At 39.8% G+C, this 26029-nt stretch overlaps 2 protein-coding genes across 4 annotated transcripts; both read left to right on the top strand.

Moving 5' to 3' along the window:
- Positions 1 to 3047: 3047 nt before the first annotated feature.
- Positions 3048 to 16464, top strand: LOC103473970 (stomatin-like). 2 transcript variants are annotated; one of them, XM_008424666.3, is made up of 8 exons: positions 3048 to 3220; positions 6342 to 6374; positions 6621 to 6730; positions 9350 to 9422; positions 10111 to 10193; positions 10911 to 11114; positions 12568 to 12702; positions 13416 to 16464. In XM_008424666.3, exons 1-8 carry the CDS (start codon positions 3166 to 3168, stop codon positions 13602 to 13604), a joined length of 882 nt encoding a protein of 293 aa, XP_008422888.1. In that variant the 5' UTR covers positions 3048 to 3165; the 3' UTR covers positions 13605 to 16464. The 2 variants fall into 2 exon arrangements, with proteins under 2 accessions (XP_008422888.1, XP_008422889.1); XM_008424667.3 differs by lacking the exon at positions 6342 to 6374 and having other exon boundaries at positions 3049 to 3220.
- A 97-nt stretch (positions 16465 to 16561) lies between these two features.
- Positions 16562 to 25903, top strand: LOC103474002 (stomatin-like). 2 transcript variants are annotated; one of them, XM_017307919.2, is made up of 7 exons: positions 16562 to 16925; positions 18249 to 18358; positions 19025 to 19097; positions 19963 to 20045; positions 20257 to 20460; positions 21309 to 21443; positions 24159 to 25902. In XM_017307919.2, exons 1-7 carry the CDS (start codon positions 16832 to 16834, stop codon positions 24345 to 24347), a joined length of 888 nt encoding a protein of 295 aa, XP_017163408.1. In that variant the 5' UTR covers positions 16562 to 16831; the 3' UTR covers positions 24348 to 25902. The 2 variants fall into 2 exon arrangements, with proteins under 2 accessions (XP_017163408.1, XP_081469265.1); XM_081613139.1 differs by lacking the exon at positions 21309 to 21443 and having other exon boundaries at positions 24159 to 25903.
- Positions 25904 to 26029: the final 126 nt, after the last annotated feature.

Below are 26029 nucleotides of genomic sequence, written 5' to 3'. Positions count from 1 at the left end.
TTTTGCATAATTTTCTTATCCTTGCAGGTCGATTCATCAGAAAACTTTAGTAGATTTCAGCGTGGGGAGCCTGAAATATTATTTAACCACTCAGTGAAGCTAATAAAAGATCAAATTTTAATTCTCAGTTGATCAGATGATTTATTTATGGGAAAAACTAAATGTGAGAAAGTAACTCACCCAGTTCTGATCCAGTTGAACTCTGTGAATTCCACAACTTTTATTCCAGCATACATGCACTGTTCAAATTTGCTACATTTCCTTATATTTACTACATGTGTAATATATGTTTCTTTATATTCAATCTTACATGGGAATACAGAAACAGCGTGACTGTGTCTTATTAATGCTCAAGTTTCACTGAATCTCAAAAAAAGATGTTTAGTCTCAGTTTCAAGTTCTCTATCTGAACTAGAAATGAGGTTTTAGTGTCTCGCTCTCCTCTTTATGTTTGTTGTGTTTTTAAAATATTGTTTATTTGTTTCTCAGCCTCCATCAGCTCTCATCCAGACTCACTAACACAACCTGGCTCATAATGTTCTCAGCCTGAATCTGCCAGATGTCGAAGTCGGCTGTAAAAGAGGAAAACTTCTGTTAATCATGTGGCTCAGTGCAGAGCACAGCTTTCAGCTTAATTATTTATTTATTCATTAAACTTTTACCTCCAGCTTACGCTCAACTGTAAGGGATTAAACATTTATAATGCAGTTTCAACCAGTGGATGTGTAAGCAACTGGAAGATGGCTGCTTTCCAGGATATATTAACCCTCACACTATGAACGCTTGTTGTCGTCTGTCCAAATTTAGCCACAACTATCATAGACTCTATCATAGAGTCTGAAGTCAACCAGATTTTTTGGTACAATATTTTGCTTCCTAATAATAAACCATAATGTTCAAGATGTCTGTTTGAAAACATAAACGATCTGGTTTGAGTCTGTTTCCTGTTGAAGGATATTCAGTTCCAGACAGAAGTTAACAAACATCATGGGGATGAATTTCAAATCATTTTAGACCAAATTTTTATGGATACGCTGATTTATCTGTGCCGATTTCCTTAATTTTTCAAGATCTACTCATTTTTACATGTGGAGCCGATCTTATCCACCGATCTGATCTACCACTGCAAAGTCTAGAAATGTCCTCTGTTCAGTCATGAAGAGGATTTTCTGACAGACCGGCCCACCAGGTCATGCCTTTATGTTTGCCGTTAACAATCGTCACCCAACCATTGCCAGTTCTGCAACTTTCTTGCTATATTGAGCAACATTTCAAACAAAAACAAATTGGTATCTGCTAAAATCGGAATCAGAATAGATTTTTAAAAGATCGGCGATCGGACAGAAAACTGCAGTCGGTTCACCCGTACCAACTTTAGTGATTTATTTGAACTCTTCTTTTCCTGTGGTGGAGCAGACACCACAGGAAAAGTGGTGTGAAACAGTTTGAAAACGGGAATAAGGTGCACAAATTTTTATTTAATGTTTGAAATGGTCAAAATGAAACGCAGCAGAAGCTAAACGTTAACCTCGTTTCCAAAGCAAGTTTGAAAAGCATTTGGTATCGCGGTGTTTTGTCCTGTCAGAGACACAGTGTGAGATATAATTTTGTTCCCCTCCATTTGTTTTTTTCACCTCCCAAGATGGCTGCAGCATCAGTCACCTGTCTACATGTTTTATGTTTGTTTTTTGTTCTTTGGACAAAAAACTGAAATGTCAATTTTCCCCGTGGAGGACTGAGGTTGTTCTTTTTCTTTCTTTTTCCTTGTTCTTGTTTCTTCTTCCTCTTTCTTCTAGTTGAATACATGCGGGTTGATGATGGGGAAATAACCAGGAAATGTAGAAAATTACAAATTCAAACATGTTGAAACTGGTGCCGCTTTGCATTGACACTCTTAAGTGACTGTGGGTTTAAATGGCTGCCGTTACTAATGCGATCAATATTGATTACTAGAAACAACACAAACTGACCCCACCCGTCATTACAGCTAATCCCATTTACTTTTAATTATAGTCTGCTATATATAAATTAATAATATACAATTTGTAGCAAAATTAGTTTCAAATGTTTTCTTATATTAGAATAGGCTGTTGCACAAGCAACTTTCCTTGCACAAACTTCTAGAAAACTGCAAAACTGCTGAAACATTGAGTTCCTTTAAATCAGGGATATGACCCATTTGTTAAAAGCTGCCTTTGATAAATAACAACTGAAGCATCATGAAGTGTACAGTCTGTTTTTCGAGCTACAATTGTTTTCCTTACTTTGCCACTAATGTTATTTTTCTTCTAATTGTTTAAAACAATTTTAATTTCCATTTTGCTGATAATACACAAATAAATGTGTAGCACAACCAGTTTAAACTTGTTGCTAACAATGGATGGGCTCTTCCTCTGTGACCATGTCAGGCTCGCTGCCAGTCTCTGGTATAATTAGTTAAATTACAGAGCTGGTATATTCAGAAATCAGCTGCTGTGTTTGAAGGACTTTATTTGCTCTCTCTGCACCTCTGGAATGTGGAGAAGCTCTAAAAATAAACATGGTGTGTTTTTACAAACTGACTAAAAATAACAGTCCTGTGTACAGGAGGTTGATTAACAGCTTTCAGACTCTCCTCACAACTGTACAACTGTACATGAATAACTAAATACTTGAGTTTCTTTCTACAACTGCCTATTTTAATAGTTGAAACACCAAATATACCCTAATATGCATTAATACCAGCTTGATAATGGCACAACTTTGCTGTACCAGCAAAGATACACTTAAAAAAAAGGATTTGGGTGAAATTTTCTCTGAGGCCAGCCCATCCAAACAGATGCAGATGAAGCAAAATCGTCTTAAATGGAGGCCATCTTTCATTAACCCCTTTCATTTGTCAATAAATATACAACAATCCAGTCAGTTTCACTCATTAAGTTGCTAAATAAAACAAAAGTTTATATTTATTAAGCACATAAGTGTGCTTTATAGCCATGAGCTTTAGTTTTTTAGTTACCTGTCTTGTAAACGCCACTGCCCATGAAACGTGCGTGCTTACGTCATTACGCCTGCAAGACTAATTCCAGGGCGAAGTGAGTGTTTACGTTGAAGCTGCTTCTCCCAGCGCGCGCCTCTCATTGAACCGTTAATCCCAGCGTTTCTCCTCCGTCGCTCTGAATTGTTATGGACAGCGAAGGTGCTTCGATGACAGAGTCCAAAAGAAGAGAGCGCCAGTCCGGTGAGGCTCGGTCCGTTTTCCCGACCTGCTGTATATGGATCCGTTTTAGCGGTTTTCAGGATGTAGCCTCAGCTGTGTGCCGTGCTATGTACGCCACTATGTTATCTTCTATCTCAAATAATAACATTTTCATTTTCATTTTTAGAGCCCCCCTTTTACATGATGTTAAAAATGTTGATACTTTAACGATTTAAGCAGTGGATTTAATTGATAGCTCAATGCTAAATAACGGAAAGCTCTCGGTAGCAGCCGTAACCTTCCTGTCGTTTTCCCAAATGGAAAAGCTAAGTTGTTTTGTACAAAGAACTAAATGTGCAATATAATAAGAATGACATACGATTGTTTGGACATATTAAAAGTGCATTGTGTGAAGGAAATAAGTGTGATTGTATATTGTTAATTTATATGTAGCAGACTATAATTAAAAGTAAATGGGATTAGCTGTAATGACGGGTGGGGTCAGTTTGTGTTGTTTCTAGTAATCAATATTGATCGCATTAGTAACGGCAGCCATTTAAACCCACAGTCACTTAAGAGTGCCAATGCAAAGCGGCACCAGTTTCAACATGTTTGAATTTGTAATTTTCTACGTTTCCTGGTTATTTCCCCATCATCAACCCGCATGTGAAAGGTCGTTTCGTACCTGCTTGGACAGCAGATGTTAGCGTTTATATGGAATAACAGCTGTATAAATATATTTTTATTGTCCCTCAGTGGGGATTAATTCAGGTGTAGCAGCAGCAAAGTGACAGGTAATCTATGCATGTAGGTTCACACAAAGACAAAACTATAAAATATAACAAAATAATAATATATTGTACAGAAAATGACATCAAATTATTGTGCAACTGAGTAGAATATATTTGTAAAAAGTATATGCATGTGTATTTTTGTATTAAAGAACTATTTACAAAAAAAAGGGGAAAGGAGGGATGTAAACGCCCATTAACTGACGGTGATGGCTGCCGGAGGAAGGGGCGCTGCTCTGACGGGGGCGCCAGAAACAATGGCGCACTCTTTAGAACAATGGTGGAAAAAATACTTTTCTGCTTTTTCTGCATTTAACAGCCATCTGTGCATGTATTAGTATTATGATCAATAATAGAGGCACAGCACTGATTAGGGTAGACGTCCCTCCTGGGTAGAAGAGAAAACTCTCATGGAAAATGTCAGAGGGAGAAGGATAAAGATGTTTTAGGGATTAGAAAGGGTTATGCAAACAGGTTGACAGACAGAAGGCAAATTATATCATTGCATGAAGAAGAGGCGTGTAAATATTCAGGTTAGCTTAAGCGTCTAGTAAAATGACAGGTCACTGTTGTGCTGTGTGCAATATGACAAATTATGGCAACAACAGTAAAGAAACTTGTTTGTAGTCATTTGGTTTAGACTACATGGAGAATGAATTATAAATTAGATAAATTATCAAATTCAGGGTTTCCCCCAGTGTATTATAAGCCTGGTGGGTCACCAGGCTTTACTTGTGCCCCACCAGGCTTGGCATTACTTAAGTCTTTTTAAAATGTTTTCATTTTTTTAAGACTTTATGGTTGGTGTTCAAGTGTTAATCTTTCAATAAAACATATTTATCAAGTGATATTTTCAAATTTCCTGTGAACTTTAAACATTTAAAAGAAACACACACACAATGGCCGCTGGATGAATGACTGCCTCAGTGCCCAACCACCAGGCTTAGAAAGTTTTCTGGGGGAAACCCATGGATCTTGGTAGTGATGAACTTGTGTTTTAAATATCTTCACTGAATATAACGCTAGATCGGTGTAGATGTATAGTAAATCTGATCAGACTCACTGTTATTCAAAAACAGATATTTATGTGTTTTATATGTGGGTGACTGCTGTATGTTTTAAACCTACTTACCATAAAGTTCATGTCGTTCAGCTGTGAGGATGGAGAAAAAGAAGAGAGGAAGAGAAGAATCAGGACAGACAGGAGGAGGCAGCAGGTTGGTCTAAAATTAGGCGTTAGTGTAGGAACAGCAAGTGAATAATTTATAAAAATATTAGTTATTGTTAAAAGGTCCATTAGCACAGTCTGAAATTAGTTTAAATCTATAAAATAATTATTGTTTGACCATATGACTTAGCAGAAAATATATAGAGCTACTGTTGCATTTTATTAATTTATCACACAATGATCACCCATAGTAACATGAAATAAATAAAAGTCTTATACATACACTTTAAATCACTTGTGCTGATTGTGGAATAACTTCATATAACGTCACAGGTGAGCCTAAAAATTCAGAAATTTTGTCTTTTGAATAAAAACTGAACACATCATAAAATTCTCAAAGAAATCCCCTAAAAACATGATTAGTGTTGAGCGAAACTAGACAGAAAACAAAACCAGCACGTGGTTAACGTCTGAGTTTTATTATCCACAACATGACCTGAAAGGCCACTCAGAAAGGAAGAAGTCATTACACTGAAGCAACAGAAAGAGTTAGCAAATTCACTCAGAGACAAAAAACCCTCATATTTTTAGACATTTCATGTGATGAAAGTGAAACAAATCTGTGGCCTTTATGACCGTTGCTGTTGTTGCATGTAGAGGGAAATGCCGTCCGACCTGTGGAGGTCGCGGTGGGAGCTTTGGGGGTTTGGTGGGTGTTTTTCTACATGACAAAGTGTTGCACTTCACAGACAGAGCGCTGAGGATGTGTGTGAAAACAAACCTGGTTCTGTTACACCGACTGGGTCAGGAGGAACAGGTCAAACTACCAGCGGTCTGCTGGGAGGAAACCCAAACTGTCCCACTCAAATCCTGCAGTTTAAAAGTTGAGGAGATGGATGTGGATTTCTGAAGTTAACCGTCAATATTTTCAGATGCCGCTTTTGTGGCATATTCAGACTTTCAAACTGCTTTTCCACATTCAGTTAAAAATCAAAGCGCATCAGGATTTCTGTTCTAATGTTTTAATCAAATCAAAGCTGGAAGCAGAGGTGATTCCAGTCGTACTTCATGGTAGATGCTTTAAATAATTAATGTTCGCTTTCAGAAATTGTTGGTTTCTGCACTGGCACCCTTAAGACCTCCTGGGTTTGCTGCTCCTGGCAGGACTGTGTTTTGATTTGTGTTTGGTTTACTTTACCTGTAGGTCCAGGCCGTTACAATTCACACGATGTTGAAGGTACGGATCTGATCCGCCGTCTCGGTGAATGTCGTCGTAATTAACCATGAGTGTCTGGGTTTGGCTCTGGTGCAACAGGAAACCCGACTAACCTGAACAAACTAATGGTGTAGAGGTGTTGGAAGATGCAACATGGATGAAGTGATGACAGAGAATGTTTGATGAAAAGCTGATAAATGAATTACTTTATTTCTGTGCGCGTGCGTGCGTGTGTGTGTGTGTGTGTGTGTGCTGTCTTCCTCCCAGCTCTGGAGGACTCGGACTCAGGCATCGGCCTGTGCGGCTGGCTGCTAGTTGGATTCTCCCTCCTGCTGATGCTGGTCACTCTGCCCATCTCCATATGGATGTGCATTAAGGTCAGCTGCTCATCAGTTCCTGCTTTTAAAGCAAACAGCTGGGTGAAATGGACTTACAGCTTTATCACCACATTATGATAACTGTAAAGGCGACTGCCAGCCCCGGCTCCAGACGAGCTCAACAGGGGGGGCATCGGCTTATTTTGGGGGGGGGCAAAATGGATATATGTAGCAATAATAATATTACTCAAGTAAAAGAAAAAAGTACAGTGCAGTAAAACTACTCTTATAAGTACCTTTTTTTCCAAATCAGTTACTCAAGTGAATGTAACAAGTACTACCCACTTCAGTAGCCTACAGGCTACTTGTTAACAAGCTTAAGGTGCTATACTGGTATTAGCTAGTCATCTTTTAGCTAACATTACCTGCATCCAACAGCTTTACTCAACTCAGTCAGTTAGTTTGGGGAAAAGCTGCAAAGTTCTTTGCGTTTTGCTGATTTGCTGCCATGATTCTAACACACCTGCATAGCTCTGCACAGCAGCAGGTCTCCTTCACTGCCGCACAGGTGTAAACCCAGCGCGAGCGTCGTAGCGTTCATGTTGAGTTTAAAGGCGGCTCGGAAAACCAGGTTACGACGTGTTAACAGCGGATTAAACAGTTTTAACTGCTGAAAACAGAGACAGAGGACACAGATATGGAAGAGCAGAAGATCCTACTGTATCAAATTGACAGAGGAATAACAGAGAGTTGGCCATTCTAAGGTAAAAACAACAAACAGCTTCCAGTCCAGGGGGGCACAGCTGACTCTGTGGGCGGGCAATGCCCCCCAATGTCCCCTAATACCCCCTAACGCCCCGCAATGCCCCCTAACACCCTGCAATGCCCCCCAACAACCCCTAATACCGCCAATGCCCCAAAATGTCCCCCAATGCTCCCTAACGCCCCCCAATGCCTGGCCATGCTGTCAGGCCTGTGTTTAACTGCGTGTCACAGTAATTATTGCTCCTAAAAACACAGCCTTTAACTGCACTTCTTTAGGACACCAGTCATGTAAAGAAGTGTGATTTGTGCCACTGACCTGCATTTAACCATCTTTTATTTTCATATTGTCAGGAAGCAAACAGTGTAGAAAATAAAATAACAGAAAATATGGATAGTTTGGGGGAGTTTTAATTTGAATTTATTGTGACAAGGCTAAATCTAATTCTTATTAAGACAAGAAATGTAATCCGTTAAATGATAAAATCCCTCCGCAGTAATGTAATGGAGGAAGTCATTCTGACTCAGTTCATGGTTTTGTCAAAGTTTCTTGTAATTGGAGCCAACAGTTTTACATTTTCCGTAAAGTTTCATCAGATGAACAACATGGCCGACCACCACCACCTTTCCCCTCCTGCTTCTGAAAAACAGGAAGTTTTAGTGCTGCTGCTCAGTAATTGGTTTACCCTAAACATGCTGCTGTTCTGCGTGGTTTGTGGTTCAGTCGGAGTCGCACAGCAACGTTTCAATCAGGTTAAGGTGTCAATCAGGTTGAGGTCTGAACTTTGATCGAGATGTTTGAACATCTTGATTCACACAATGTTTCCAGGACTGCTCCTCCAGTCGTTCCAAACTCAAAGTGTTCTTCTGATTTCTGAACATCCTGTCATGAACTTTAACGTTTAACACGCTAACTAAGTATTTTTAGTCTCATTTCTAGTGTGAATATCTTAGAACCCTTGAAATAAAACAAAACTAACTTACAAGTAACTTATCAGCAATTTATCGGAGCTTGAGAAAGTTCTAGCTCCATTGGTGGAATAGTCCACTGCACCGCTACCTAGCAACCCCAGCCAAGCCCAGCCCGTCGCCTAGCAACCCCAGCCAAGCCCAGTCTGTCGCCTAGCAACCCAGTCCTAGTTCCGCTGGCAGATTATTTCACTAATAACATGACAAGTAAGATAATCTGCCAAAATAACCTGTTTTAACTTAATACTGGTGAAAATGTTCTGGTTTCATTGTCAGATAAATTTACTTATAACAAGACAATTTCCCCGTTTCTTAAGTGAAACAATCTGGTAACGGAACTAGAACTTTATCAATATCAAGGAACTGCTTACTTAAAACAAGCCTCTATATCTTGCTGATAAGTTACTTTAAAGTTTAATTCATGTGTAATAAGATATTTGCACCAGAAACTAGACAAAAACTACTTGGTAAGTTTTATAGTTTTTGCAGTGCAGCGTCTGAGATGAAGTTCCTTTAAACAGATGAATCTGTTGATTTTCACTCCTGGAGACATTAAAACTTTCCCACCTTCCTGTAATCTTTCTTTCAGCTAAATATTTGGGTTGATGTTGTTTCAAAATGGCCGTCTAACCCTCCTGGACTGATGTGCAGCAGCAGTTGATCTCTGGCACACCGGCTGATGATCAATTAATCAATAGATTTATTCAGGATCTCCTGCTTTGTGGAAAAACAAAGAACTCTGTAGAGACGCTCACTGATGATGATCTGAACTGGAAGCTCCTGGTTGTTTTCTGTCTAAGACACATTATTATTTACACACTGATTAAAAAAGGAGCACCATATGTGAAATGAGCTTCTCCCTTTTTTTACCATAACTGTATTTATTGTGTTTTAATTTATTTTACATGTTAAAGCTACAGAAAGTGCCCTTGTGTTTGCTCTGTTTAGATAGTGAAGGAGTACGAACGAGCCATCATCTTCCGCCTTGGGCGCATCCTGAAAGGAGGAGCCAAGGGACCGGGTACGTCTGGGTTAAACTTTACTTCACATAAACGCCTGTGGTTCTCACATCGATTCATTTCGGTTGATTAAATACTTTAAACCTATTTTTAGCACCAAAGATTTATTAAAACATCCAAAGGGACCATTTGGTTGAGAGCCTGGTAAGTTAGGATAAACAGCTGCATGTTTCTGGTGAATCATATGGACGGATGCATCCAGTCCTTCATTAATGGACGTTTTTTGTTATAATTTTATGTGTTCTTAATGATGCGTTCACACTGAGCGCGTTTTGAGCGTCAGGCGCGGCCTGAGTTGAACCGTTTGGAACGTTTTGAGCATTTGACGCATCAAGAGCTTCCAACGGAAAACTAGAACTGACATGTCTGATGCTCCTCCTTGCAGATGAAACGCTGTGTGTAGAGCAAAACGTCAAGCATCTGCGTTCAAAGTGCGTCGTCGTTTGTTGTGAACGCACCACGATGCCCAGGCGCCTCACACGTGTGCAGCTTGATGTCGTGTTTCAGTCGCGTTCTGATGAAAGCTGCAAACATCCGTCTGTCCCTGTGCAGCGCCGCGGTTCAGCCAGCAGGGTTCCACTTGACGCTCGCTCTGTTCCCAAACATTTACTGACGTTTCCTCATCATTGTGTTTACACTGTAAACCTTCATGATTTGGTAAAACGTATTTACCTTCTTCTAACACCACAGGTTTGTTCTTCATCTTACCATGTACTGACAACTTCATCAACGTCGACATGCGAACCATCACCTTCGACATCCCGCCGCAAGAGGTACGACTCGCTTTTTATACACTCCTGATGCATTTCAATCATTTATTACTGGTGTTTTTATGTGACTATGGCTTAGAAAACTAGTTTTACTTTCTTTATTGTGAATTAAATTGCAACACAAAGCAAACAAAAATTATTTTTAGTGTAAAAATGTTGCTTTGACCGACACAGTATCAGCTGCCCCTTTCTGGCATTGGTGCCCTGAGTGAGGAGGAAAGCACACCGAGGGTCATTTTGAAAGAACTGATTTGTCCAAGAGTATTAATGGAAGGTTTAGTGGAAGGAAGACATGTTGTAGTTAAAGGTGCAGGAGACACAGGGAGAGTTACAGGTTTGATAGTGAACCAGTATATGTCTGGGTGTGGCGGTTCTTCAAGCTCTGACTCAATCTACAGCCCACCAACAGAGCAGCACAGTGGTGATAACTTGCATTCCTTTCCTAATCCACTTTTCCTTCCACTAAACTTTCCGTTAATATGCTTTATCAATATTCCTCTAGCTTTTGTGTAGAGTCACTGCCAGATAAATGTCAGTTCTTCCCCCTGAAACAAAACGTTTCTTTATTAAAAGTAATTTTCATTGGTCTCAGGTTATAATCAGAAATGAGAAACAGAAGTAATTCACGGTTAAATACATGAGAATCTGTTTTTGAGTTGAATTACTGAAATGTTGCAACATTTCAGGTGAATTTATATGAAAACGTTCCCGTTCTGGCAGGTTCTGACCAAAGACTCTGTGACGGTGAGCGTTGACGGCGTGGTGTACTACCGGGTCCAGAATGCCACCCTGGCCGTGGCCAACATCACCAACGCGGACTCTGCCACGCGGCTGCTGGCCCAGACCACCCTGAGGAACGTCCTGGGCACCAAGAACCTGGCGGAGATCTTGTCCGACCGCGAGGAGATCGCTCACAACATGCAGGTAGGACGCTCAATCCCTCCACCATTTATCAAAAATGTTCTAAATGAGGTTTATTGGTTTAGCATTTACACATTTGTAAAACTCCTCATCAATAAGCTGCAGTATAAAAGTGAAACTTTCTCCTCCTCCAGCTCTGAGCATTAGCAGAACGTCGGCCCCTCTCTGTGTGGGCGCGCTCCTCTTTATGCTGCTTGTGGTTTTGCTTGATTGTTTCTTGAGGTTTTGCTCTCAGTTTCCCGAAACCTTTTTGTTCTCATCTGAGATCAGACTGATGGAGAAAACCTGCAGGGAGGTTCAGACCAACCTGCCGGCTGCAGAAATAGGCCGTCACCTACATCCTGTCAAAACCAAACCAGCAAGGTCAACCCAGTTAGCTGTAATCCCAAAGGCAGCTACGTTTCATACTGGACTTGTATTGCATTGTGGACAAGAATCTCATAGCTGCAGATACAAATATGACCTCATGCCATCTTTATTAGCAATACTTTACGTTACATTGAAGTTGAAACTACAGGAAAACTCAAGAGTCTGCAACCTTTGCAGCTCCACAGCTTTCCTGAACTCACTTCTGTATTCTTTCTAATTTAACTTTTGAGTCAACGTTAGCTAGAAAAGCTAACATTAGCTTAAATGCATCATTATTATGTTGTCTTACACTGTAATGATGGCTACCTTTTACTCAGACCATTCAGTTAGCTTGAGCTATTTTAGTCCAAATTAGCTAGAAAGCTACTGTTAGCTTAAATGCTATCATTGGCATGTTGTCTTACACTAGCATCATGGCTAACATTAACTCAGTCCACTCAGTTAGTTAGCTTGAGTTTTAAGTAAAAATTAGCTGAAATGCTAATGTTAGCTTAAGTTCTGTGGAACATCTCCAGAACCGTCCAGCCTGTTGACATCATTCCTGGACCGGTTTTATCAGAACATTTAGGGCAGCGTTACAGTACAACTCAATTTCTCAGAAATATAAAATTAAAGCTACAAAACTGTCAAAAATATGCAAAAAAATGATAAAAGCTTAATACTATTTAGTCTGGTTCCAAACTGCGTCCTCTAACTGGGAGCATTATAGAGGTTTAATGCTTGAAACCTGATCAGTGAATTTATTCTTACTGTGTAAATGAGTCTCAGTATATGTCCTTCTGTTCTGTGAAAGGCCTTTCTTGTTGTTAATATAAACAATTTTTTGTAATTTGATGCTTCCTAGTGTTTAAGTCTCTGGGGGTTTTATGCCTGTTTGGATGTTTTAACCTTTAACATCAGTTTGTATGAAAACTGCATTATAAATTAGGTTTGATTAGCTGTGAGATGGACCAGTCAAAGTTTTCCCAGGAAAGAGCCCAGAGATTTGCTCCCAACATACAACGTAGCAGCAGGTGGCTTCCCTGAAGGGCTCCATCTGCTGGACGATGTTTGAAACTACAGGGTGTGTCCGTCTCTCTGCCTCCAGTCGACTCTGGACGACGCCACAGACGACTGGGGGATCAAGGTGGAGCGCGTGGAGATCAAGGACGTGAAGCTGCCTCTGCAGCTCCAGAGAGCCATGGCGGCCGAGGCGGAGGCGAGCCGCGAGGCCAGAGCCAAGGTGAGGCGGAGCGGAGCGTCGTCAGCCAGGCGCCGTGTTTAATGTCTGATCCAGATCCAGGCCCGCTTCCTCTCAAAGCTGTAATGGATCTTAATCTGTCCTCACAACATGGTTACATCATCAATCCTAATCCTGCCAAACAATAATTAGATCCTTACTGAGGAAAGAACAGCTTGGGATTTAATATAAGATTCAGGAAATTCATTTAATTTTAGTAAAAAATATTCTCTATAAATAATAAACCAGGTGTTATAATCACATCAATGACAGAAAGTATTCAGGTAAGACTTTAAATCTATCCATAAGTGGCTATACCAATTGTCTTTTTATATAATATAGGATAAAATACATTAGAATGAAATGTTAAAGATTGATTAATTACCAGAGATATTTAGTGTTTATTAAAGTTATTTTTATTATTATAATCAATGTAATGAGAGAAACTCTGACCCAAAAGAACAAAGTGACCGTCTCGCTTCATTTACTAAGAATCATCTTCATGATCTCTGATGAGACGCATGACCTGATCCTGCAGTCAGACACGGCGGTGGCAGTATGATGGTCTGAAAACGCTCCAAACTACACTGGTTTTCCCAAAACTGCTCCTGTGGAGTTCACGATAAAACCGGGACTTTTGGTATCTGTTGTTCAGAAATCTCTGGTGTTTTAGTTCCTGTGAGATGAAGGCCCTCCTCCTCCTCTTCCTCCTGCAGGTGATCGCGGCTGAGGGCGAGATGAATGCGTCGCGGGCCCTGAAGGAGGCGTCGCTGGTGATCTCTGAGTCCCCATCGGCTCTGCAGCTGCGGTACCTGCAGACCCTCAACACGATCGCCGCCGAGAAGAACTCCACCATCATCTTCCCGCTGCCGCTGGAAATGATGCAGAGCCTGATGAATCGCTGAGGAAGAACGCCGCCCACACACACACACACACACACATGTTTGCGTGGCTATTTTTGTGGGGACTTTCCATTGACTTCCATTCATTTCTACAGCCTAAACTTTACCTTTACCCTTTTCCCAACCCTAATCATCACATACCTAACCCTAATCCTAACCAAAACTCAATTCACACCTTAGTCTTAACTCTGACCCAAAAACAGGGTTTCCCCTTGTGGGGACCAGGCTCCGGTACCCACAAGGAGCAATTAGTCCCCACAAGTATGTGTCAGGAAAATCGTCCCCACAAGGTATTACAAACACGCGCGCACACACACACACACACACACACACACACACACACTCCCAGTCTGTCTTGACATTGTAACACGACTGTTTCTTCGCTGTCAGATCTCTCTTGCCAACATCGACAGTAACTCTGAAGAATCTGAATTAATGTGAGCTACAGCAACATTTAATTTCCCTTTGGGATCAATAAAGTAATTTCCAACGCCGCCGTGACAGCGTTTCACCACACGAGTCACATGACTATTAAATTCAGTACTTTAACTTTAAAAGGTCCAGAGTTCCCAGTAGAGAAAGCGCCACGTTAACTGGTGTTTAAAAAACTAACTGGTGATTCTTTGATTCGTCGCTTTCAGTGCCTTGCAAAACTATTCACACCTCCTCATCCTCATCTGTTCCTCACATCCACAAAACCTCAGTGTTTCATTAGGATTTAATTAAACACACTGTAAAAACACAAAATATTACCAAGTATCTTTGGTTTAGTTTCTACAGTAAATAATTTATTACTTTATTAATTAATTTATTAAATAAATAAATTGTTGTTTAGCTTCATCCATTAACTCTGACCAGCTGTAGAAAATGACCCCGCAGCATGATGCTGCCACCACCGTCTGCTTACAGATTACTCCATAAGCTAACTGACTACTGGAAAACGTAACTAATGGATTTGGGAATGGATTCAATTTATGGGAGATAAATGCCACACTTAACTTTATTATTATCCATTTATCAGTGAAACGTTTCCAGTCTTCAGGCTGGGTTCGGACGCTTGTACATAGATACTAAAAGCTTTCTATCAACCCAGAGTACCTGAAGTATTTATACTCACTTATAGACTAGAAATTCGTAAAAGCCATTAAAACCCAGCGTGTAACAGTTCATAGGTCACTGGTGCCTTTCATTTGATCTAACCTTCAGTTTTCTTACTTTTTACAAAAACAGGGCCTACAAACCTTTCAGCCCGAAGCCTTAACTCACTGCCAACCTCACCTGTTGTTTTTGTCTGCTGGGGGGAATTTATTTATATTTTCAATGTAAACACGTGTTTAACTTTTATATTAACCTGTGACGTACAAAATGCATCCCTGTTTGCTCGACTGTTGGTAGTTTATGCATCCCGTAGGTTTAGCTGTTATTTAACACACAGATCAGCCGTTGCATTATGACCGCCTTCCTAAAGTAGCAGCTCCCATTTTTCACCAGGATGCTTTAGTGGATTGATAAAACATCCATCTGCACTGAAATGGTTTTCCTTTCATTTGGTGTGAATCCTGGGGGAGGTTGGCCACGCCCACCAAATGTTGCCGGATTAGAATCAATCATGACGAGTTTGGTGCCAAACGAATGGCAACGGTGTGACATCTGACTTTGCCTTGCTGCCATGGCAACGCTCTCCAGTGAAAACTATTTGAGCTTTAAAGCCAAGGAGACCAACTTGTTATCTGTCCTCTGACACAAGATCATGTTGATTAGAGAAAGAGGGTTGGAGATTAAGCTTTCCCAGAAAAATGGTGACTTCCTGTTGTGAGGGGGGCGGGGATCGGATGATGCAGCGTTTGACCACATCAGATTATTGGACAACTGAGGCGGATCGTTCTTACTAACTTGGTGTAATGGAGTCTATGTAAAAGTTAAAGCGTGTCGGAATGTTTGGCGAGAAGGCCAGCTTTGAGGTGTGGCCCTGCCCCTCTGACGCTCACAAAACCCAAACTTTTGATAACTTTAATCCCCAAATCCTTCAGGACAAATTGACCAAGATGGAAGCCAATACCTCCAAATCCCTAGGAGGACTTTGATAAAGTTTAACATTTATGGAAAGTCAGAAATGACACTTTGATCCAAAATGGCCGACTTCCTGTTTGGTATAGGACATACCTTTTGGGTGGTTCTACCTATAAAGCAAGTCTCATCTCTCTATAATTTACCAGTTGGCCAATCTAAGGTTAGGGGGCGCTGAAGAGTCGTTTGGTCACGCCCATTTTAAACTCCATTAAAGTACTACAATTTCAGTCAGTGACAAATTTAGGTAAAATTTATTATGTTTAGACTTCTAAGTTCTTTTTTTGTGTCGAGAATTGTAATAAGAAAAATCTGAATTACAATGGCACTTTCAAAAATTTGAGTGTGGAGCCTTTTTCACTTCCAACCGTCAGTGGTCATAATGTTCTGCCTGATCAGTGTGTGCTGTTGTAGCACTGTGGAAAGTATGTTACATTTTACTGCTGCATGTTGTTACTGTTGACAACTGGAGGACTGTTTCTTTTTTACTGAGTCAAGAAGAAGAAAAGCCTTCAACCTGAGCTCTTCTGCCCCCTGCTGGTCAAAGCCGCACTGTTCTCTGTCGTAGTATACTTTAATTTTATATTTTCATTCTTGCTTATCAGTTTTTACATGTCTACTGTTGGAAAAAACAACATAAATTTAAAGCATTTGCCAAAACGCCTTTACACAACACCAGATTTGAGGTTGTGTTCAAGGTTTATGCTTGCATTTTATTTTTTTACCTTCATGTTTGCTATGATTTTAAATATGAAACATATACATGACTACTTTAAATAAAGATGTAATCAACAGACACGTTTGTGATTGGTTTGTTTCAGATCAAAGAAGACAGAAACATGATTTAGTTTATTTGCAACATAAGCAGCTGTTTTTTAAAGGAGGTTGATTCTGGGGATAATAATAAAATAACAGAGGGCAAAGGTACAAACAACATTATCAGAAAGTTTTGTTGTTTACTTACTCCCAACTGTGGAAGATCATGAATCACGATATGTTTTTTCATTTTTTTAAATATTTTGAAAACTTATTTGTGAAGGCGTGGCGGTGCACCGCGATCTGAACTGAAACATCTCTGGTGAAGTCGGTGTTTCCGTTGAAGCTGCTTCTCCAGGCGCACACATTGAACCTTTTATGCCAGGATTTCTGCCGCTTTCTGGGTTATGGACAACCGAAGTGTTTCGTTGAACGCCTCTGAAAAAGGAGAGCCCCCCTTAGAAATAGAAGAGCCCAAAGAAGAACCCCAGGCCGCTGAACGTAGGTCCATTTTCTGAGCTTCTGTATTTCCGTCCCATTAACGGAGTTTCAGCGGTTTCCAGGAAGTAGCCTGAGCCGCACCGTGCGCTGTACACTACTACGTTTTCTTACTTCTCAAACATAAACTATTTATTTTAAAATTTTACCGTCATTATGATGTTAAAAATTGTGAAATTTGGTCAAATTAAAGCAGTGGTTTCACTTGTTAGCTCGATGCTAAATAACGGAAAGCTAACGGTAGCAGCCGTTAGCAACCTTCCTGTCATTTTCCCAAATAGAAAAGCGAAGTTGTTGTTTTTTGTTATACAAATTAAGTGTTTTATAGCAGTAAACATTTAAAGTGACCAAAGATGATACTCTGAGTGAATATTTTCTTATTGATTGATTTATTGATCTTCGGAATGCTCTCTGTGCATAAAGTAGAAACGGTTATCTGTCAAAATGAAGGATGGCCGCCAGATTTAAAAAAAAAAAAAAAGCCAACAAAGCAGAAAATATTCTGTTACAATATGTAGATATGTTAATATAAAGAAAAAGTAAATGGTATTATGATTAATGGCGGTTGCTGTTTCTAGTAATCAATTTTGATGGTATTGGTGACTAAAATTAAAACTCTCCTTTATTGTCCCACAGTGGGGATTAATTCAGGTCTAACAGCAGTAAATCGATTTATGTAGTTACAAAAAGAAAACATGTAAATATACAACAAAATTAAGAATAACATACTGTACAGTCAATGTAAAATTGGTTTCTCTATCTCTATGATTAGCTATGTAATTTATAGAAAAAAATACTACCAACTAATAAATAAACGGATGCAGTTAGATACATAGGAACAACATTCCTACTGGCGCAAATGTGGGTTTGCATTATGAAAGCCATATGGGCGCTAGGCTAAAGGGGGCGCCAGAAACAATGGTGGAAAAAATGTATTTGTAGTTATATTTAACAGCTCTCTGTGCATGTGTAAATGTCATGATCAATAACAGACTCATGGCACTGATTAGGCCAGATGCCTCTCTGCTCCTTCACCTCAGAGAAGAAGACTTGGTGAAAGAAAATGAAAGAGGGAGAAGGATAAACTAAAGATATTATAGAGATAATTAAAAAAAGGAAAGTGATTGAAAAAGAGTTGGTAAGTTATGTCTGTGCATGAAAGGAGACTTGTAAATATTCTGGTTAATAGGGAAATGAGAGGTCACTGTTTTTCTGCCACTGTTGCTGTATTTACAACAAATCAGATTATTGTAAGAAAATGAAGGAAGAACAGTTTGGTCTAATATTAGGTGGAAGTGTAAGAAACACTGTTGTTTATTCTCCTAGCTCTGGACCACACAGACTCTGGCATTGGCGTGTTCGGCTCGCTGCTGGTTTTACTTTCTCTCCTGCTGGTGCTGGTCACGTTCCCCCTCTCCATCTGGATGTGCTATAAGGTCAGCTGGTTATCAAATCTAAGTTAGACCTGGTTTTAAAGCAAACACAAACTAATTTAATTAAATTTTTTGTGTTGGCATATATTTGACTAGTCCTATAGACTCAGTTTGATTGGGAGCCAAAATTGAAACTTTTGTTACAATTTCAGCTGGTGCGTTTCGCTTTCACACTACATTGAGTCAAATGAATCAAACCATTAGAAAACCTGTTCCCCTAATTGCCTGTGGTGGCGCTGCACCAAGCAAACAACACAAAAACCTATGAGGTAGACACAGAGCGCAACATCCTTTTTCACAGAATGTAAACAGAAATGTAGGATTTCTCTTTTGTGTTTAGTAAAAGCCCACGAGTCATTTCTCTATTTCTCCCACTAGCGCTAGACTCACACATTTGTTTTGTTTTTACCCAGAATTCCCTAAACTTCCTATTCACTTCCTGCTTATGGAGCGGTCTCCGGTCTGCTTGCATCTTATGCTTTCAAACTGCGCCAGAGTTCACTTGCTTTTCACAATGGGCCTCTCTCTTATTTTTTTTTCAGAGCTGTTCGTTAAACATGTTGGAACTCTATAAGTGTCTCTCGTTTTTACCGTGTCTACATTTATTTTGTTTTTATTTATTTTACATGTTAAAAATACAGAACGTACCCTTGTGTTTCCTCTGTTCAGATAGTGAAGGAGTACGAACGAGCCATTATCTTCCGCCTTGGGCGCATCCTGAAAGGAGGAGCCAAGGGACCGGGTACGTCTGGGTTTAAACGGGTCCGGTTTTCACATTGCTTCATTTTCTTTAACTTATTTTTAGCACCAAAGATAAAAATATATTTATGCTATATATACCAGAAGGGACTGTTTGGTTGAGAGCTTGGAAGATAAATTGGATGTGATGACAACAGGAGCTGGTCAATAAAGTTGAAGGAGTACATAACAGGGCATCCTTAAAAAGTATTAAAAAGTCTAAAATACTTTTTAAAACATGTAAATTGGCCTCACGTAAGCTAATGTATTTAGTTCTGCGGAAAGAGTTTGAATCGCATGCAGACGTCTTCATTTGTTCTGCAACTTGAGATGGTTGAGGCTATCGCTAACTAGCTGCTAATGTGAATTTGCTCGCTAGCTAGGTAGCTTTTTATTTGTCTGTCATGGTGGACGACGGTCATTTCTGCCACCGTCTCACTTCTGTTGCCAACCCTTTAGAGCCAGTAGGATCCCTATAGCTATAGGTTTTTGGTCTTACATTTAATTCAAGCTAGCATTAAAGGTCTTAAAAGTGACCTTTTAAAACCAAAAGCTTTGAAGTTCTTGTGAAGAAACAAGAACATGGAGAAAGCATTCACTTGTGTTCGTTGATTGGTATTTTCTTCAGAAACTTTTTTTATTTAGCAATTTTCCAAACTCTTAAGAAATTGCCTCACAACCCAGACAGATGAAGAGCAACCGTTGTTTCTCTAAGTCCATTGCTGATGTTGCCAGTCACGGAGACCGAAGCATGCAAACATCCATCCCTGTGCACAGCTGCAGTTTCATCAGCAGAGTTTGACTTGACCGCGTTTCTCATTATTGTGTTTACACTGGTAAATCTAATTTATGTTCTTGTGACACCACAGGGTTGTTCTTCATCGTACCGTGCACTGACGTCTTTATCAATGTGGACATGCGAACTATCATCTTCGACATCCCGCCACAAGAGGTGCGACTCGCTTTTTATACATTTATGATGTAGTTCAAGCATTTATTTTAGTGATTATGGATTAAAGTTAATAAAAAACAAAATTCAATGTTTAAGAAAGTTAAAACAGCACAAAGCAAATAAAAACTGATTTTAGTGTAAAAATGTTGTGATAACTAACCTTCAGATGAATTTGTTGAGCTCCAACATGAAAACATTCCCGTTCTGTCAGGTTCTGACCAAAGACTCGGTGACGGTGTGCGTTGACGGCGTGGTGTACTACCGGGTCCAGAACGCCACCCTGGCCGTGGCCAACATCACCAACGCGGACGCCGCCACGCGGCTGCTGGCCCAGACCACCCTGAGGAACGCCCTGGGCACCAAGAACCTGGCGGAGATCCTGTCCGACCGCGAGGAGATCGCTCACAACATGCAGGTAGGACGCTCAATCCCTCCACCATTCATCAAAACTGAAGGTTTGTTGATTTAGCTCAGCTACGATTCTCTTTCTTTGTGCTTAACCTCCATCTCAAAGTATTGTCCTCTAAAATAATCTACACTATGGAAATGAAGCTCTGTTTCAATGTGATGTCACACTTCCATGAACTTTGTAACTGACAGCCATCTTGGTAGGCAGTTGCTATGACAACAATGAAAAAGCCACAAGTTTAGAACTCATTCTTGCCTTGTTCCTATACACCTTATAAACAATATTATTACAACAATATTATTACAGTACATTACAACTGCTTGAGTACCCAACTCTGTGTAATACTATGATAAATATCAGTGGTATTTACTGTAGTACTTGCGGCTAGATAGCAAAATTAGCTTAGCTAATGTTGCTTTTATCTGCTAGCTAACACCCTGCCTGTCACCAGAAACTTGATGTTCACAAGAAGAGTTATCAATTCTGGCAATAGCCATTTTGGTCATGTATCTTTCTTCCGTACAGTGGTTCAGAGTGTCCACATATTTTCTTTATCTTGGTCTCGAACCCGTGGGTTCGCTATGGCCCGTGCTGCCATTGCCTACCAAGATGACGCAGACAACTTCTGCTTCAGACTTGTGGGAACAATGAATTAATTAACTCAATTTTTAAACAGGGAAAAGCAGCATTTACACACTACACATTTAACTGGCCATTTTTAAAATTACATTTAGAAAACGGAGCAAAAAGAGCAACATAATTGGCACCAAGAAAAATCTGAAAGTACAATTCTTTAAAGAAGATTAGCTACACAGTGACGAGTCGAGCCAGGAAGTTAGTTGTGATTGTTGTAGGCCACTCTGGACGAAGCCACGAACGACTGGGGGATCAAGGTGGAGCGCGTGGAGATCAAGGACGTGAAGCTGCCTCTGCAGCTCCAGAGAGCCATGGCGGCCGAGGCGGAGGCGAGCCGCGAGGCCAGAGCCAAGGTGAGGCGGAGCGGAGCGTCGTCAGCCAGGATGACTGATTTATCACCATGAATGATTAACGATACGATGAAGGCCCATGATCCCTTCATGTGGCATTTAATAATGTCGTGCTGAGAACCTCAACATAAAGGCTTAATTTAGGCTACGTTCACATTCCAGCCTGAAGTGACCCAAATCCTTTTTTTTTTCCTTGCTGGGGTCGTTCACACTTCCAAATATGTTCCACTTGTATGTGAACGACCTGAAAGTGTCCCGCATGCGCAGTAGAGGGCGCAATTTCGCATCGCGTAACGAGCGTGCTCAGTGTTTTGCCATGAAAAACCAAGTGCTTAGTGCTACATGCTCATGTACAGTAGGTGGCGGTATGCTCCCGGAAGCTGCTTCCGATCTGCCATAATAAAATAAAAAGAAGACGACGACGACGACATGCTCGGTGTTTACGTGAGTAAACGTGGATGCTAACGGTGGAGCTTATCTGCAGATTTTAAAGTTGTTGTCTGACCGGAGTCGGTATATTAACAACTTAATCCTCATTGCCGTCTGCCATGTTTATTGTTTTTGTCCCGGACTCAGAATAGTGACGTTTGTCGAGTATCGATGACGTTCAGATACTGCAGAGACCACTAAAGGGGCAGATGCTCAACAACAAAAAAAGGGCACATCTAACCATATTTTAGGACAGAATAACAAAGCCACTCAGATTTCAGAGTTTAATAAACAATGATAAATTACAAAAATGTGACATATACAATCAAAGCTAACGAACATCTCCATACAGAGCATAACACTATGCCTATGTTAGATATTTTATTAGTAATTTCTTTCTGCAGGTCTATTTTGTTATAGGAAAGTATTGCAACATTCAAACCCGCAATTTAGCAAGATATGTAAATCAGAGCTGGACCAGACATATTTTGTCTTTACAGAATTACACTATTAAAAATATAAACAAGGGCACAATGCAACCTTTTAGTGACTGTAATCTATATAAAAAGAGCTGCCTGTTTGCTGCAGTGGAGATGAAGACGGTCCATTCAGGAAAGCAGAGCTGCATCAAACTTTAATGTGGAACTGCAGAAAAATTAAGAAAAAAAAAGCAAAAATTGAATTGTTAATGCATGTCACAATGAGAAAAGCCTACTGAGTTTTCACAACACAACAAAAGATTCCTGATGTGCGCAAATAAATGTTTGCTTGGTAATTTAAAAGTCTTTTAAACAAAACTTTTTTTAAAGGAATCATTACAATTCCGAAGGTTTTGATTACAATTTTATTTTACTTAACTGAGGTTAGTTTTTTTTTTCTCCATTGAATAATTGGGAAACCAATTTAACTTCCTACTCTGCGAACCAGACCCTAAACTTAAAGTCTGGGTTGAGTTTTTTCCCCTTTATTAATGTCACTTTTATTACATTCATTATATCTATGATGGTAATTCAGGGTGAGTTATTTTTAATTCTAAATTAATTAAATTTGTCGGACTTTTATTTCAGTGTTATTCTCCTTCAAGATACATTTACCTAACGCCAAAATAAATGCAATGTACATTATGCAGCAAAGGAAATTAGAAGATCGGACATATATCCATTATGGAGATGATAGGTTTTGGACGGGCGATGTGCCCCTGTTGCATTTGCAATACTAAAGAATGACTGATATCATTAACAATACAGGGGAGAAGCTTTTTAGTTATCTAGCTTTGCTAGCTAATAGCAGAACAAAAGCAGCCTAATTTCTGTATGATAAAAATACTGAATCAATAGATCAGTTTCTCCTCACCTGGCTGTCTCCTCCTCAACAGACACTGGCAGACGCAGAGGCCTGTCAGTGTCTGTTGTGTTTCATTACCTCTCTGCTTAAACCGCGACTCCGAGCTGAAGCAGAAACGATACTTCAACGTTTTCCGTCATCTGACAAGTAGCAAGTCTACTCCACTTTATTCACCAAAAATATTCTGTAATCTGGAACGTTCGCTACGTTGAGCTCCGCAGTTAGCCGCCTGATCTCACTGCGCGAGAGGCAACTGCGTCATGCGTCACGGGTAAAAGGTCAAAGGTAACAAGATGACCGGAGGGCTTATTATCTTATACAAAAAAGAAACAAAAGAGCAAAGAATTTTAGCACATGTTTTTATGTGTCAGAAGAGGGCTTAGGAAATGATAATACCCCCCCCCCCCAAAAAAAAAGACCAAAAGGGCACTTGGGGGCAAGGAGCTAAAGGGGCAGGTGCTCAAGCACCCCCAGCCCCCCCTCTGCACGTGCCTGCGTTCAGGCATACCCGGTAGAGCGGGGAGGAGCAGAGAGTTGGTTATCTAATACGGGCAATTTACAGGAAAATACTGAAACAGGAGCACAGCAGGAAAGAGGGATAAAATATGGTAGTTTCCCGACCAAAACGGGAGACCTGACAGGTTCAGGCCGAATGAATGCAAGCTGACCGAATAGACTCGGGTCACATTTAAAACGGTCAGATATGTATCGGATTTAAGAACACGTATCCAAATATCCTGGGCCGCATTTGGAAAACAAAACAAAACAAAAAAAAAGAACAACGATCTGTGATATTCAGACTGACATGAAAATATTAGATACAGGCCGCATTCGGCTGCAGTGTGGACGTAGCTTTAGTGTTTTATCTCTGGAAAATCTGGTAGTAGTTGTCTGAATCTTAGGTTTTAGGTGGAGATGAAGGCTCTTCTCCTCTTCCTCCTGCAGGTGATCGCGGCTGAGGGTGAGATGAATGCGTCGCGGGCCCTGAAGGAGGCGTCCCTGGTGATCTCTGAGTCCCCATCGGCTCTGCAGCTGCGCTACCTGCAGACCCTCAACACCATCGCCGCTGAGAAGAACTCCACCATCATCTTCCCGCTGCCAATGGACATTTTGCAAAGCTTGAGGAAATACTGAGGAAGAACGCCACACACACACACACACACACACACACTCACAGACAGGTCAGGTCAGGTCGGCCTTCTGCCTCTGAAAGCAGCTGTTTGGATTTTAAAACTCCTTAAATTGTTTTAACTGTTCGATCCAGGAAACCTCAACCCAAATCTTCTGCTTTTAAATCAAAGGTAAACACACATCCACACCTAATCTATCCTGATATTATAACACTGACAGCATTTCACCACATGAGCCACACACTGCAAAAACACAAAATATTTACCACTATTTTAGTCTAGTTTCTACTGCAAACATCGTTGTATACTTGAAGTAAGACAAAAACCAACTCATAAGTAGCATTTCAGCAAGAGATAGGAGTTTGTTTTAAGTAAATAATTCCTTAATGTTGATCAAAAAAATTCGTTCCACTGATATTAGTGAAACAATCTGCTTGAAAAATTACAAGTTAGTTTGTTTTGGTTTTTGCTGGAAAGTTACTTGTTAGTTTTGTCTTATTTCTAATGTCTGAAGTTATTTGCAGTAGAAACTAGAACTGGTAAGATTTTGTGTTTTTACAGTGTAGGGAGATTTTATTTACATTTTTAACAAACCGAATACTTTTTATTAATCTATTAAATATAACATACAATATGTTAGCTGAACTGTGAGTAGCATGTTGTGATCAGGCATTACATTATGACCACTTCACTAAAGATCGGGATCAAAAGTAGCGACTTCGTCGCATCACCTGGATTCTTCATTGAATCGATGACACGTCTTTCTAACTAATATGTTTTTCCTTTCACTCACTGTTCATCCTGCTGCTGGTTCTGGATCCATGTTTTTAATCAGATCCATTTCTTCCTGACTCATAGGATGTTAACTTTCTCCCTGGTTGATCCAACTTTCCTGCTCCAGCTTAGAAATTAACTGTTTATATTTTAAATTAAGAAACAAATCTAGTGAATCCTGTAGTTAAGTATCCAAAATGTCATTAATAAATGCTTGAAAAATTAAAAACATTTTCTGGAAAAGTGTAAAATCTGAAAAAGAAACCCTGAATTCCAACATTCTGTTTCTTTTCCCTCCCACCAATCAGTGGTCATAATGTTTTGGCTGATCAGTTTGTGCTGCTGCAGCAGTTTAGTAGTTTTCTGTAGAAAGAGCGGAATCACATCTTTATCACAGGAGGAAGAAAAACCTCCAACTGCACCCCACGGCTCTGTGGTCAGAGCAAATTTACAACAAAAAAATTGAATTTTTTAAATTTGAGAAAATTTCTGCCAAAAATCCTGAAAATATTTGAGACAAAACAAGGAAATTTCTGAATAAAAGATTCAGAAATCATTTTTACAGGAAATTTGCCAGATTTTTGACTTTCAGAAATGACCCGAGTTTCAAAAGTTGATAGTTTTTTAGTTTTGAAACTCGGAAATTTCTACTGTTTTTTTTTTTTCTCAAACATTTTTGAGGTTAATCTAAGAATTGTTATCTACAATTTCCATAATATGTTGTTGTAATTTTTACATGTTTTACTTTTGAAAAACATAAATTTAAAGCTTTTGTTAAAAACTCCTTACACACCAGAGCTCAGGCTGTGTTCAAAGTTTATGCATCTAATTTTTTTACCAGCTTGTTTTCTGTGATTTTTAAATTCAATATTGAATATTTATGAGGACTTTAAATAAAGACTCGACCCACAG

Source organism: Poecilia reticulata, chromosome 12 (genome assembly GCF_904066995.2).
Source record: "Poecilia reticulata chromosome 12, P_reticulata-male-v2, whole genome shotgun sequence".
Lineage (NCBI taxonomy): Eukaryota > Metazoa > Chordata > Actinopteri > Cyprinodontiformes > Poeciliidae > Poecilia > Poecilia reticulata.
This window is presented reverse-complemented; position numbering and strand designations above follow the sequence as displayed.

Coding starts and splice junctions, on each gene's coding strand:
- LOC103473970 (XM_008424666.3), top strand. CDS start 3,166: ATGGACAGCGAAGGTGCTTCGATGACAGAGTCCAAAAGAAGAGAGCGC. Junction 6,731..9,349: donor CCATATGGATGTGCATTAAG/GTCAGCTGCTCA, acceptor TGCTCTGTTTAG/ATAGTGAAGGAGTACGAACG. Junction 10,194..10,910: donor TCGACATCCCGCCGCAAGAG/GTACGACTCGCT, acceptor CCGTTCTGGCAG/GTTCTGACCAAAGACTCTGT.
- LOC103474002 (XM_017307919.2), top strand. CDS start 16,832: ATGGACAACCGAAGTGTTTCGTTGAACGCCTCTGAAAAAGGAGAGCCC. Junction 16,926..18,248: donor AGAACCCCAGGCCGCTGAAC/GTAGGTCCATTT, acceptor TTATTCTCCTAG/CTCTGGACCACACAGACTCT. Junction 21,444..24,158: donor GCCGCGAGGCCAGAGCCAAG/GTGAGGCGGAGC, acceptor TTCCTCCTGCAG/GTGATCGCGGCTGAGGGTGA.